The sequence below is a fragment of the Oncorhynchus mykiss genome, chromosome 16 (assembly GCF_057628025.1).
Source record: "Oncorhynchus mykiss isolate SJ-2025 chromosome 16, ASM5762802v1, whole genome shotgun sequence".
NCBI classification, from domain to species: domain Eukaryota; kingdom Metazoa; phylum Chordata; class Actinopteri; order Salmoniformes; family Salmonidae; genus Oncorhynchus; species Oncorhynchus mykiss.
In genome coordinates, this window is record NC_143037.1 from 30778120 (window position 1) to 30792974 (window position 14855).

General features: G+C 41.8%; 1 protein-coding gene across 1 annotated transcript in view; it reads right to left on the reverse strand.

Annotated features, from left to right (window-relative positions):
- Positions 1 to 3589: 3589 nt before the first annotated feature.
- LOC110492868 (cadherin-23) overlaps positions 3590 to 14855 on the reverse strand; it is a 582104-nt gene continuing 570838 nt past the window's right edge. Inside the window, exons 65-67 of the mRNA XM_036946709.2 lie at positions 9515 to 9634; positions 9223 to 9333; positions 3590 to 8805 (exon numbers count right to left, since the gene is read on the reverse strand). Coding sequence (XP_036802604.1) covers positions 8458 to 8805; positions 9223 to 9333; positions 9515 to 9634 — 579 coding nt within the window. The 3' untranslated portion in view covers positions 3590 to 8457. The remainder of the gene's footprint in view (positions 8806 to 9222; positions 9334 to 9514; positions 9635 to 14855) is intronic.

Below are 14855 nucleotides of genomic sequence, written 5' to 3' on the forward strand. Positions count from 1 at the left end.
CTCTCAAAGCACTTCATGATGACGGAAGTGAGTGCTACGGGGCGGTAGTCGTTCAGCTCAGTTACCTTAGCTTTCTTGGGAACAGGGACAATGGTGGCCCTCTTGAAGCATGTGGGAACAGCAGACTGGGATAAGGATTGATTGAATATGTCCGTAAACACACCAGCCAGCTGGTCTGCACATGCTCTGAGGACGCGGCTGGGGATGCCGTCTGGGCCTGCAGCCTTGCGAGGGTTAACACGTTTAAATGTTTTCCTTACGTCAGCTGCAGTGAAGGAGAGTCCCGCAGATTTTGGTAGCAGGCCGTGTCAGTGGCACTGTATTGTCCTCAAAGCGGGCAAAACAGTTATTTAGTCTGCCTGGGAGCAAGACTTCCTGGTCCGTGACGGGGCTGGTTTTCTTTTTGTAATCCGTGATTGAGTTGTAGACCCTGCCACATACCTCTTGTGTCTGAGCCGTTGAATTGTGACTCTACTATACTGACGCTTAGCTTGTTTGATTGCCTTGCGGAGGGAATAGCTACACTGTTTGTATTCGGTCATGTTTCCGGTCACCTTTCCCTAGTTAAAAAGCAGTGGTTCGAGCTTTCAGTTTCATGCGAATGCTGCCATCAATCCACGGTTTCTGGTTTGGGAATGTTTTAATCGTTGCTATGGGAACGACATCATCAATGCACTTTCTAATGAACTCGCTCACCGAATCAGCGTATTCGTCAATGTTATTGTTGGACGCAATGCGGAACATATCCCAATCCACGTGATTGAAGCAGTCTTGAAGCATGGAATCAGATTGGTCGGACCAGCGTTGAACAGACCTGAGCGCGAGAGCTTCTTGTTTTAGTTTCTGTCTGTAGGCAGGAAGCAACAAAATGGAGTCTTGGTCAGCTTTTCCGAAAGGAGGGCGGGGACATATATGCGTCGCGGAAGTTAGAATAGCAATGATCCAAGGTTTTACCAGCCCTGGTAGCGCAATTGATATTCTGATACAATTTAGGGAGTCTTGTTTTCAGATTAGCCTTGTTAAAATCCCCAGCTACAATGAATGCAGCCTCAGGATATGTGGTTTCCAGTTTGCAAAGAGTCAAATAAAGTTCTTTCAGAGCCATCGATGTGTCTGCTTTGGGGGGAATATATACGGCTGTGATTATAATCGAAGAGAATTCCCTTGGTAGATAATTCGGATGACATTTGATTGTGAGGAATTCTAAGTCAGGTGAACAGAAGGACTTGAGTTCCTGTATGTTGTTGTGGTCACACCACGTCTTGTTAATCATAAGGCATACGCCTCCGCCCCTCTTCTTACCAGAAAGATGTTTGTTTCTGTCGGCGCGATGCGTGAAGAAACCAGCTGGCTGCAGCGATTCCGTTAGCGTCTCTCGAGTGAGCCATGTTTCCGTGAAGCAAAGAACGTTACAGTCTCTGATGTCCCTCTGGAATGCTACCCTTGCTCGGATTTCATCAACCTTGTTGTCAAGAGACTGGACATTGGCGAGTAGTATGCTAGGGAGTGGTGCGCGATGTGCCCGTCTCCGGAGCCTGACCAGAAGACCGCTACGTTTTCCTCTTTTTCGACATCTTTGTTTTGGGTCGCTGGCTGGGATCCATTCCGTTGTCCTGGGTGGAAGGCAGGACACAGGATCCGCTTCGGGAAAGTCATATTCCTGGTCGTACTGATGGTGAGTTGACGTTGCTCTTATATTCAGTAGTTCTTCCCGACTGTATGTAATGAAACCTAAGATTACCTGGGGTACTAATGTAAGAAATAACACGTAAAAAAAAAAAAATTGTTTCCTAGGAACGCGAAGCGAGGCGGCCATCTCTGTCGGCGCCGGAAGTATACTATGTTAGTCACCATTGCTCTGGATAACATGAAAACAGCATAACCAGCTCTGCAAGGGTGAGTAAAATGGTCAGAGTGGGGTGTTCTCTCATTATGTGTCTGGAAGTAGCTAGCAAACTAGGCAATTATAGCCAGTTAGCTTGGGTGCTTGACTACCGTTGTGAGGTCAGAATGTTCAGATCAACCCTACTCATCGTCCAGTGTGGGCTCTGAACCCTCAGAGGGAAACGCTCTGAATTTACGAATGGGCAATCTGACAGCACAGTTGCCGTCACCAACGCTCTGAATATCATAACAGCCTAACCAGCTCTGATAGGGCGAGTAATGTTCAGTGAGCTATACTCCTGGAGCCTATTGCTTCAACATGTGCACATCAGGAGGTAGTTGTATGAGCCCCAATGCTATGCTGTCTGACAACCCAAGTAGTGGTTTCACTTCCTGTTCAACTACATTAAAGTTAAAGTTCCCTTGAGTGCAATGAAGGGTGGCTGTGTACGGATCATCTGCCCCCCATAGGCAGCCAGGTTAACTTTTTCAGCAGTATTAACAGACACAGTAGGTTCAATGTTCTCCAGCATTTGTTTCAATAACACATTGCACTTTGCACCAGTATCCATTTTCACTTTGAGCTTGGCTGCAGTGTAGATTACTATTAGAGTAGTGAATATCTCCCCCTTGTTAGTAATCAGATCAACACTTTCACAGTAGAATGTATCCTCAACTTCATTTTCAGGTTTACATTCCAGTTCATTCATTCTGCTGAAGTTCTGTGCTCTGGGCTGATATGAGCCAGGCTGATTTGCATTAGTATGGTATCTGTTACTGTTAGCATAGCTGCTTGATGGTTGCTGTTGTGCTCATTGTTGACTTGACCTGCAGCACTTGGAAAAAATATTAATCCTACTCGAGTTATTGCACCGTTTGTTAAATGCAAAACATATGTTTCTATCAGGGGGGTGTGCACCATTACAGTTTGTACAGCATTGACCTTGAACGGCAAAAACCTCTCCTCCCTCCTCAGTTCCTTTTTACTCCTTTCGGACTGCTCATTTAGCATGCACAGATTAACAGCTGATTCCAGTGTGATTTTTTTTCCATAGCAGTTTGTCACTTTGTTCTCTAACCAGTTCATCAGTTAGTGGACCAAATTCACACTGTATCACCAGTATTTTCAGCATAGATGTATAGAACTGAATAGATTCATCAGGTTTTCGGTTTGTAGAATTTAACGAGTCTGTCCATTATTACATTTTTCACTTGGAGACATACAGTATCTGTTCAAACTTTGTCAACAATACCTCCTCATGATTCTCTTCCTCTGCAAAGACAAATGATTTTCCATGGTGTCCGGTCCAGCCAGGTTTAGTAGAGTGCACACTTGAACCTTCTTTGTTTTGTCCGATAGACCCGCATCGCAGTAAATCCACCATTCCTTCTCAAATTTTTTCCAGTTGTCTGCAATGTTTTCATTGAAAACCAGCTGGTTGATACGGCGCAATCCCAATAATCCCACTGAGTGAGTCTGACAATGTTACTGTCGATGTACAAATATCCAATGTTAACTTTACCCTCTGCATTTCATACATCTTGTGTCACACTCAATGTGGTCCCCACACACCCCACGTATAGTCCATAAATTCCTGGTGAATCACCCACCCATCTACAAGGCTACAATATTATTAGGCCATTATCTACTGCCTAAAATAAACTTTTAACAAAATCTAATAATAAAAAGACAAAGTCATAACAGTTTTAGTTAAAAGCCCATCTTTTATTTATGAAGACTTTAACATCTCAGGGGTCAGGAGGGAGAACCGGGAGGGGGTGTTAGGTCAGGTACAGTGCCTTCAGAAAGTATTCACACCCCTTGATTGAATTTAAAATAGATTAAATGGAGATGTTTTTGTCATTGGCCTACCCACAATTCCTCATATTGTGGAAGTGGAATTGTGTTTTAAATCTACACTGGAGTTGTTTACCAAGAAGTCAGTGAATAATCCTGAGTGGCCGAGTTACAATTTTTACCTTATCTGATTGAAAATCAATGGCAACACTTGAAAATGGTTATCTAGCAATGATAAACAACTAATTTGACAGAGCTTGAAGAATGATGGTCAAATATTGTTCAATCCAGGTGTGCAAAGCTCTTAGACTTACCCAGAAAGACTCACAGCTGTAATTGCTGACAAAGGTGATCCTAACATGTATTGGAAAGGGGTGTCAATACTTATGTAAATGAGATGCAGAACCAGTCAAAAGTTTGGACACATCTACTCATTCCAGGGTTTTTCTTCATTTTAAAAATATTTTCTACATTGTAGAGTAATAGTGAAGGCATCAAAACTATGAAATAACACACATTGAATAATGTAGTAACCCAAAAAGTGTTAAATGTGAACCGTTTCAGGAAACTAGGCGTACGTCGCGGGTCACTACTTCACACGAGCCATTTGAATGTAATATTTTTTTTATCAAAATGTTTTTTTTGGGGCAGAAATGCCTTCTGGAACATGTGAACTTTCATGTGCCTTACCAACAAACGTGTATGGAATCTTTAAATACTAATACAATTGTTACATTTCAAGTATTGTTGGTTTAGCACAGAAAATGACAACCTTCCTGCTAGCCATGATTGGCTGAGATAATGAGTGGGATGGACATGCCGAGAGATGAGTTAGGATTGGTCTGCCACATAGCACGCTTCTGTCTATTTGAGCTGGTCAGTATGTGTTGGTAATCCTGTCTGACGCATCTTTAAAAATATATATAATGCTTAGTAGAACTGCATAAGTGTTGTTCTCCACTTTCTGGAGGACTGAGTTTTGAAATGAGTGGAATTAGAGTATGATAGCTAAGGAGATGGAGAAAATACCTGTCTCCGGATTATATTTTCAAACTAAGGGCAACCAGGGCAACCAGGGCATCCGTGACAGGGAGAAGCGTTCAACCATGATGTATACAGGTAAGATAGTCTAGCTAGCTACATTTGAGGATATTCATTTCTTTTTCATTTCAAGTTAAAATGTATGATTATCTAGCTAGTTAACGTTAGCTGGCTGACTCGCTAGCTAACTTTACATTTACAGTATGATCTTATTATTCGTATCTCAGAGACATTTGCTTGGCTAGTTATAGCCTAATGTTAGCTGTTAGGGTAGTAACACCATGCGTTGGGATTATGGTTCATTGTTTAGCTACATGTCTTAACAAAATACTCCATTTTGCAAGTGTCCATTTTATAGAATGTCATTGTGACAACTTAGCTTGGGTGCTTGACTGCTGCTGTTAGGATGTTTCTCATAAGTGAGAATACAAATGTATTCGCTTTCAAAGCAGATTTACTTTCCCGTTGTTCCTCAAATGCAGTGTATGATATACCATTTAATAGTTCTGTGTCTGCTTTTATCCAATGTAAAAAACACTTCAAAGTAGCCACACTGCCTTGATGACAGCTCTGCACACTCTTGGCATTCTCTCAAACAGCTTCATGAGGAATGCTTTTCCAACAGTCTTGAAGGAGTTCCTACATATGCTGAGCACTTGTTGGCTGCGGTCCAACTCATCCCAAACCATCTCAATTGAGTTGGGGTAATTGTGGAGGCCAGGTCATCTGATGTGGCCCTTCATCACTTTCCTTCTAGGTCAAATAGCCCTTACACAGCCTGGATGTGTGTTTTGGGTTATTATCCTGTTGAGAAAAAAAAAGTATAGTCCCACTAAGCTCAAACCAAATGGGTTGGCGTATCGCTGCAGAATGCTATGGTAGCCATGCTGGTTCAGTGTGCCTTGAATTCTACATAAATCACTGACAGTGTCACCAGCAAAGCACCATCACACTTCCTCCATGCTTCACGGTGGGAACCACACATGCAGAGATGATCCGTTCACCTACTCTGTGTCTCATAAAGACACGGCGGTTTAACCACAAATCTCAAATTTGGATTCATCAGATGAAAGGACAGATTTCCACCAGTCTAATGTCAGATTTCCATCGGTCTAATGTCCATTGTTCGTATTTCTTGGCCCAAGCAAGTCTCTTCTTATTATTGGTGTCCTTTTGCAGCAATTCGACCATGAAGGCCTGATTCAGGCAGTCTTCTCTGAACAATTGATGTTGAGATGTGTCTTTTACTTGAACTCTGTGAAGCATTTATTTGGGCTAAAATCTGAGGTGCAGTTAACTCTGCAGCAGAAGTAACTCTGGGTCTTCCTTTCTGTGGCGGTCCTCAGGAGAGCCAGTTTCATCATAGCATTTGATGGTATTTGCAACTGCACTTGAAGAAAGTTCTTGAAATTTTCGGCAATGACTGACATTCATGTCTTGAAGTAATGATGGATTGTTGTTTCTCTTTGCTTATTTGAGCTGCTATTGCCATAATATGGACTTGGTCTTTTACCAAATAGGGCTATCTTCTGTATACCACCCCTACCTTGTCACAACACAACTAATTGGCTCAAATGCATTAAGACGGACAAATTAACTTTAACAAGGCACACCTGTTAATTGAAATGCATTCCACCTCATGGAGCTGGTTAAAATAATTCCAAGAGTGTGCAAAGCTGTCATCAAGGGAAAGGGTGGCTACGTTGAAGAATCTCAAATATAAAATATTTGTTTAACACTTTTTTGGATACTACATGATTCAATATGTGTTATTTCCTAGTTTTGATGTCTTCACTATTATTCTACAATGTAGAAAATAGGAAAAATAAAAACTCATGAATGAGTAATTGACTGGTACTGTATTTCTGTATTTCAATTTCAACAAATTTGCAAACAATTTAAAAAAAATGTTTGCACTTTGTCATTATCAGGACTTGTGTGTAGTTGGTGAGAGATAAAAAAAAATCCAATGAATCCATTTTGAATTCAGGCTGTAACAAAACAAAATGTGGAATAAATCAAGGGGTATGAATACTTTCTGTAAATTACCTGGCTTATCTAACGCCTCATGCAGCCTCCTCTCCTGCAATGCCAGGACATCCTGTAGAGGCCTGTGGATGCTTTCTGTCATTGACTACGAATTACTTTTAGATGGGTCAGGGGTCCCTTTTATTGGGCTGGAGGAGGAGCGAAATTATGCCGTAATGTCATTAACATGACACAATAGTATCCGTGCCATTCCAAACACAAAAACTGAAAAACCAAAACCCAGCTTAATATAAAGTGGTCTACCGGATGTAAAAGGATGGCATGCTTCTTTAGAGCCTGAAAATGAAGAAAAAAAAATAAAAAATTGTAGGAGTAGTCCCTTCTGCAGTTTAGAATAATTAGCGTATTATAATATTAGATATTCTGAAAACATGGCAACCATGCTCTGTGTATGTTTGGTGGGACGTTGATTGAATATTCTAACCCTCAGAAAACTGGACACAGGAATGTCCTTGCTACATTCCCAATGAATGTGTCTTGAACATTCATATTGAATATTCTGAGAACATGCTAACTACGTTCTGGGAAAGTTATGTTTGACATTAAGGGAATGAAACAGTCTTCACTGGAACAGTCCTATGAAAACATTAGGTAATGGCAGTGGTGGAAAAAGTACCCAAATGTCATACTTGAGTTAAAGTAAAGATACCTTAATAGAACATGACTCAAGTAAAAGTGAAAATCACCCAGCAACATCCTACTTGAGTAAAAGTCTAAAATAATTAGGTTTTAAATATAGTTAAGTATCAAAAGTAAATGTAATTGCTAAAATATATTTAAGTGCCAAAAGTAAATACTAAATAATTTCAAATTCCTTACATTAAGCAAACCAGACGGCACCTTTTTTTATTTTATTTTAAATATGCGGATAGCCAGGGGCACGCTCCAACACTCAGACATCAGACATTTACAAATAAAGCATGTGTTTAGTCAGATCAGAGGCAGTAGGAATGACCAGGGATGTTCTCTTGATATAATTGTGTGAATTAGACCATTTTCCTGTCCTGATAAGCATTCAAAATGTAATGTACTTTTGGAAGTCAGGGAGAATGTATGGAGCAAAAAATACATACTTTAACGTCACTACATTCCTAAAGAAAATTAAAAGTAAAGTACAGATATCCCCCAAAAATGACTTAAGTAGTACTTTCAAGTATTTTTACTTAAGTACTTTACACCACTGGGTAATGATCTAATGAGACATTTAAGGGAATGTTCTCTAAAAGTGTGGGAATGTTGTTAGCTGGGCACCTGGATCTTAGCTGAATGTGTAAGAGACCAAATAATATCCTGCAAGAGACAAGCTGGCCATAATGTCCTATTTATCAAAATGTTTTATCTTAGTCTTTCAGTTTGCTTTGCTATTTTATGTTCCAGGTCTTCAATTGACACACAGGCCTATGCATTTGATCCACCATCAGGCATTAAATTAAATTAAAATCCCTTACACATACCTTCCATGGCTCACAAAGATCTTCACTGGCATTTGAAGTTCCCAGACTATACACACTCTACCTCCTCCAACCCCTGGCCCTCTGCCCGCTTTCCCAAATCTCTCCTGGCTGTATACTGGTCACAGTGGTCAGTGTCTGACACTCAGTCTATGAGGAGAGGATAGAGGAAGAGTCAGGGGGACAGGAGGACACTCCACTCAGTGGTGGATCTTCTCAGACCAGCGAGGCTAGTCATAACTCTGTGATCTCCAGCGGGCTCTCGGACAGTGTGTTATCGACCTTGTCGTTGTGGTGCAGCGGCGTGGACTTGGCCGACTCAGTACGGGCATTGCGCTCGGTGTACAGCCCCCTGTCGGTGGCGTTAAGCGCCTCCATGGAGCGCGCCAGGGCCAGCTGGTTGTCCTCAGGCAGACTGTTGAGGTCAGAGGTCAGGAGCGTGCCCATGCTGCCGTGAACAACGTGCACGCCGTCGGGTCCCCTCATCTCCACGGGGAGCTTGTGTTTGAAGCGCAGCGTACCCCAGCTGCCACCCATGCCCACTCGCTCATCCTCATCATCATCCAGGTCACTCTGGATCAGCTGGGAGAGGAAAGAAGGTAGAGACATGGAAGAGAGGAATAGGCAGATTATATTAAAGGGTAGAGGGTTGAAGGAAGTTGGGGAATAAGCAAAAAAGCAGCACCAATTGTCTCATTGAAATTAAGTAACATTGAAAGTCAGATGCAATAATGTTGAAAAGGTGCAGCAGTCAGAAATGAGCCTGAAAGGAATTCTGAGGGGAAAAACAGCAGTTAGCACTAGCAGTCGGTGGCAACATCCTATAGAGCAGTAGAGTGGGGTGGCAGTGGCCTACAGGAGTCATGCAAGCAGAGGCAGTGAGACGGAGAAGCGCCAGTGGGGAAAACAGAGGAGTGATATAGCGCCCTCCAATGGCGGTGGCAGGGAGCAGGACAGCACACAGCAACAGGATTGGACCTGCTTCTTCTCACGTCCCACCTCTGTGACTGACGATTGGTCGCCTTGGCTAGTCGACTTGGTGACCAGTCTGGCTGCAAAGAGCTTTTTGAGCCTCAGGTAGTCGTCCAGAACCACATTGAGCAATGTGCCCTAATAGGACAGCAGTTATGGTCACAATCACAGTCAATCAAAATCACATTCACCGTCCCAATATGTTTAGATTACTGCACAGCACCTCAAAACCAATGGTTGTTTTACAAGCAGAAATATTAGTTCCCAACAGGAATGTGTGGTCACTGCCACCTGAGAGGACATATTGTGTGTTCCTTACCTTAACGGGCCCCTCCCTCATGATCTGGCCCAGCTTGGCGATGTTGTCATACTCCTGGATGGCTGCTCTCAGGTAACGGTCATCCTCAGGCTTGGCCTGAGGCTTGCGGCCAAATGTTCCCTGCAAGGTGTAATACACACACACACACACACACACACACACACACACACACACACACACACACACACACACACACACACACACACACAGACACAGACACAGACACAGACACACAGATCAGTGAAAGACAAATGCCTGGCCTAGGAGGGCAGCACTGGGGATACGAGAGACACAGAGATCCAGAGCTGACTTTGGCTGGGATTCAATCAAATGTGTACTGTACTGTCGACATGCAGGCGATTTCCATGATGTTCGCTGAGATTGCATACACGGTAAACGCTGTGGATGTCAACTCAAGTGTAAGTTACCTTTAAAGTCAAGTGCAGTACGTGTGTTGATAGTGATTTGACTGAATCACTGCCTGAGGGTCACTCGGAGGGCGGAGCAATGATGACTAATTGGAGCTCATGTAAACCTGAGACAAAATGTGGTGTCATCTTCCCTAGGACTATATACAGCGGGGACTGTGAAGCAACACAAACATAGGTACAGACACATGCATACACACATACGAAAACATACGCATTATACACACACGTACACATGGATTTTGTATTGTAGATACAGTGGGGAGAACAAGTATTTGATACACTGCCGATTTTGCAGGTTTTCCAATTTACAAAGCATGTCTGTAATTTTTATCATAGGCACACTTCAACTGTGAGACGGAATCTAAAACAAAAATCCAGAAAATCACATTTTATGATTTTTAAGTAGTTAATTTGCATTTTATTGCATGACATAAGTATTTGATACATCAGAAAATCAGAAATTAATATTTGGTACAGAAACCTTTGTTTGCAATTACAGAGATCATACGTTTCCTGTAGTTCTTGACCAGCTTTGCACACACTGCAGCAGGGATTTTGGCCCACTCCTCCATATAGACCTTCTCCAGATCCTTCCGGTTTCGGGGCTGTCGCTGGGCAATACAGACTTTCAGCTCCCTCCAAAGATTTTCTATTGGGTTCAGGTCTGGAGACTGGCTAGGCCACTCCACAACCTTGAGATGCTTCTTACGGAGCCACTCCTTAGTTGCCCTGGCTGTGTGTTTCGGGTCGTTGTCATGCTGGAAGACCCAGCCACGACCCATCTTCAATGCTCTTAATGAGGGAAGGAGGTTGTTGGCCAAGATCTTGTGATACATGGCCCCATCCATCCTCCCCTCAATACGGTGCAGTCGTCCTGTCCCCTTTGCAGAAAAGCATCCCCAACGAATTATGTTTCCACCTCCATGCTTCACGGTTGGGATGGTGTTCTTGGGGTTGTACTCATCCTTCTTCTTCCTCCAAACACGGCGAGTGGAGTTTAGACCAAAAAGCTCTATTTTTGTCTCATCAGACCACCTGACCTTCTCCCATTCCTCCTCTGGATCATCCAGATGGTCATTGGCAAACTTCAGACGGGCCTGGAAATGCGCTGGCTTGAGCAGGGGGACGTTGCGTGCGTGGCAGGATTTTAATCCATGATGGTGTAGTGTGTTACTAATGGTTTTCTTTGAGACTGTGGTCCCAGCTCTCTTCAGGTCATTGGCCAAGTCCTGCCGTGTAGTTCTGGGCTGATCCCTCACCTTCCTCATGATCATTGATACCCCACGAGGTGAGATCTTGCATGGAGCCCTAGACCGAGGGTGATTGACCGTCATCTTGAACTTCTTCCATTTTCTAATAATTGCGCCAACAAATCAAATCAAATGTATTTATATAGCCCTTCGTACATCAGCTGATATCTCAAAGTGCTGTACAGAAACCCAGCCTAAAACCCCAAACAAGCAATGCAGGTGTAGAAGCACAGTTGTTGCCTTCTCACCAAGCTGCTTGCCTTTTGTCCTGTAGCCCATCCCAGCCTTGTGCAGGTCTACAATGTTATCCCTGATGTCCTTACACTGCTCTCTGGTCTTGGCCATTGTGGAGAGGTTGGAGTCTGTTTGATTGAGTGTGTGGACAGGTGTCTTTTATACAGGTAACGAGTTCAAACAGGTGCAGTTAATACAGGTAATGAGTGGAGAACAGGAGGGCTTCTTAACTTCTTATGGTATAGGGGACACTTTGCGTCCCACTTGGCCAAAAGCCAGGGAAAATGCAGTGCGGCAAATTCAAATAAAATCATATGAAAATCAAACTTTCATTAAATCACACATGCAAGATACTAAATTAAAGCTACACTCGTTGTGAATCCAGCCAACATGTCAGTTTTTAAAAAGGCTTTTCGGCGAAAGCATAATAAGCTATCTGATGATAGCACAATAGTAAACTAAGAGAGTAGCATATTTCACCCCTCCAGGCACTACACAAAACGCAGAAATAAAATATAAAACATGCCTTACCTTTGACAAGCTTCTTTTGTTGGCACTCCAATATGTCCCATAAACATCACAATTGGTCCTTTTGTTCGATTAATTCTGTCCATATATATCCAAAATGTAAATTTATTTGGCACGTTTGATCCAGAAAAAACAGCTTCCATTTCAACCTACTTTTGTAATACAACTTGAGTTATTTTTAAACGTTAATAATCGATCAAATTGAAGACGGGTCAATCTGTTTTCAATAGAGGACAATAGGAAACTAACGCTACTTTTCAAGTCTTGCGCAACTCTCAACAGTGTTACCCATTTCCTAGATGGCCGTACTTCTTCATTGCACAAAGGAATAACCTCAACCAAATTCCAAAGACTGGTGACATCCAGTGGAAGCGGAACTGAAAACCAGTGCCTAAGAAATATCGTTTTCCAACGAGATCTCACTGAACAAAACCTAACTCACTGAACCTCAAAAAAAATACAATTCGGAACGGTTCGTCCTCGGGGTTTTGCCTGCTACATAAGTTCTGTTATACTCACAGACATGATTCAAACCGTTTTAGAAACTTCAGAGTGTTTTCTATCCAAATCTACTAATACTATGTATATCTTAAATTCTTGGCATGAGTAGCAGGAAGTTGAAATTGGGCACGCTATTTATCCAAAAGTGAAAACGCTGCCCCCGATACCTTAAGATGTTAAAGAAAAACGAACAGGTCTGTGAGAGCTGGAATTCTTACTGGTTGGTTGGTGATCAAATACTTATGTCATGCAATAAAATGCAAATTAATTATTTAAAAATCATACAATGTGATTTTCTGGATTTTTGTTTGAGATTCCGTCTCTCACAGTTGAAGTGCACCTATGATAAAAATGACAGACTCTACATGCTTTGTAAGTAGGAAAAGGCTGGCACTTTTACAGTCGTGCCCGATTGCAGTTCCTAGGGCTTCCACTGGATGTCAACAGTCTTTAGAAAGAGTTTCGGGCTGTTTTGGGGGGTAAATGAGGGAGAAGAAGTCGTTTTTCTAAGGGCTCGCATTTTGTCTGTAGTGTTTCCATGCGCATGGCCGAGAGAGCGCGTTATTTTTTGTTTATCTCCGGTAAAGACAATAACAATTCTCTGTCTTATATTGTATTGTTTATTTGCGTATTAGGGTACCTAAGGATTGATTATAAATGTTGATTGACTTGTTTGGATAAATTTATTGGTAACGTTTGGGATTAATTTTGTATGCATTTTGACCGATGGAAACCGAGTGGATTATTGACTGAAGCGCGCAAGCTAAACTGAGTTTTTATGGATATAAAGAAGAAATTTATCGAACAAAATAACCATTTGTAATGTAACTGAGACCTTTTGGAGTGCCAACAGAAGAAGATCTTCAAAGGTCAGGCATATATTATATCACTATTTCTGACTTTCGTGTCGCAGCTCCCCGGTTGAAAATTATTTGTCATGCATTTGTGTGCTGGATGCTGTCCTCAGATAATCGCATGGTTTGCTTTTGCCGTAAAGCATTTTAAAAATCTGAGACCTTGGCTGGATTAACAAGTTAAGCTTTATTGTGAAGTATTGTACTTGTGATTTCATGAAAGTTTAATATTTATAGTAATTTAATTTGAATTTGGCACTCCGGATGTTGGCCAGGTGGGACGCTACCATAAATACAAGTATACAGTGTTAGTAGCATAATACCTGGCTAGGCCAGAGGAGAGATTCACTTGTGTATCATTTTTCCTGTGTAGTCCCAGCTAACAACAAACGCTTCCACAACTTTAGAGAATGTTCCCTTAAGAGTCTCATTAGGTTTTCATAGGAACGTTACAGTTACATATAAGGACTGTTTCCAAGAGACCATTCCTTTAAAGTAAAACAGGACTTACCCAGAACATGATTCAAATTTTCTCAGAATATTCAATATTAATGTTCTAGGCATGTTTCATGGGAACGTTGTAAGAACATTCCTGTGTCCAGTTTTATGTGGGTTGGGATAATATTCTATCAACGTCCCACCAAACATACATGGTTGCCATTTTCTACGAATATATGATATTGATGTTCTAGACACGCTTCATGGGAACTTTGCAAGAACATTCCTGGGTATCAGACATCACCTGATGGTCCCAAAGAAACAGTCTAGAAGAAAACACCTAATTGTTTACCATTGCACATCTCCCCTTGTTACTGTGGCCATGCCCATTTTAGGCTCTGATTGGTGAACCACTGATCCATTCACAGCTCTTTGTTTGTTGGCAATTTTAGGGACATTCACACACAAACAATGTTTTAAACAGTGTTTTCAACGTACATATTTGACATACATGATTACATTGTGCATGTTCATTTATATAATTATTATTCAGCATGTACTCCCCTGGGATTTGAACTCAGAACCTCTTGGTTCACAGCATTCTGAGCTTTCTGTTATGTCACCATGTTAGTGTCAGATTATTGATTTGATTGACTTATTTAAAGCAATTTTAGGGCTTTTTGTATACTTCTCTGATGTTGGTGGGGCATTAACACCCTGTTTTAATGTTACCCCTGAATCACTATGGTCAATAAAATAGTTTTTATTGACTGAAGTAAATCTCAGCTCTGTTAAAAGTACAAAGTGCATTCACCTTATACCTACAGTATCCAGTAGTTTCAGATCTGCCTAGCAAGAAGCGTTTAGGGTTTTCTTCTCAACAGTGTCTAACTATACTTGCCCAATAAGCATATGCCCTAGGGATATCCCATATTGGGATAGTGCATATGGCATTCGTCAATGGGTTTGAGACCTGCTAGGGGAGTCACACTACTCTCACGTTCTAAGTACTATAAGTCGTTGTCATTATTTGGCAATAGATACAACACCCCTAACTGATCAAATAAAAAAACAGTTTCCACACCACATACCGTCATTACATTGT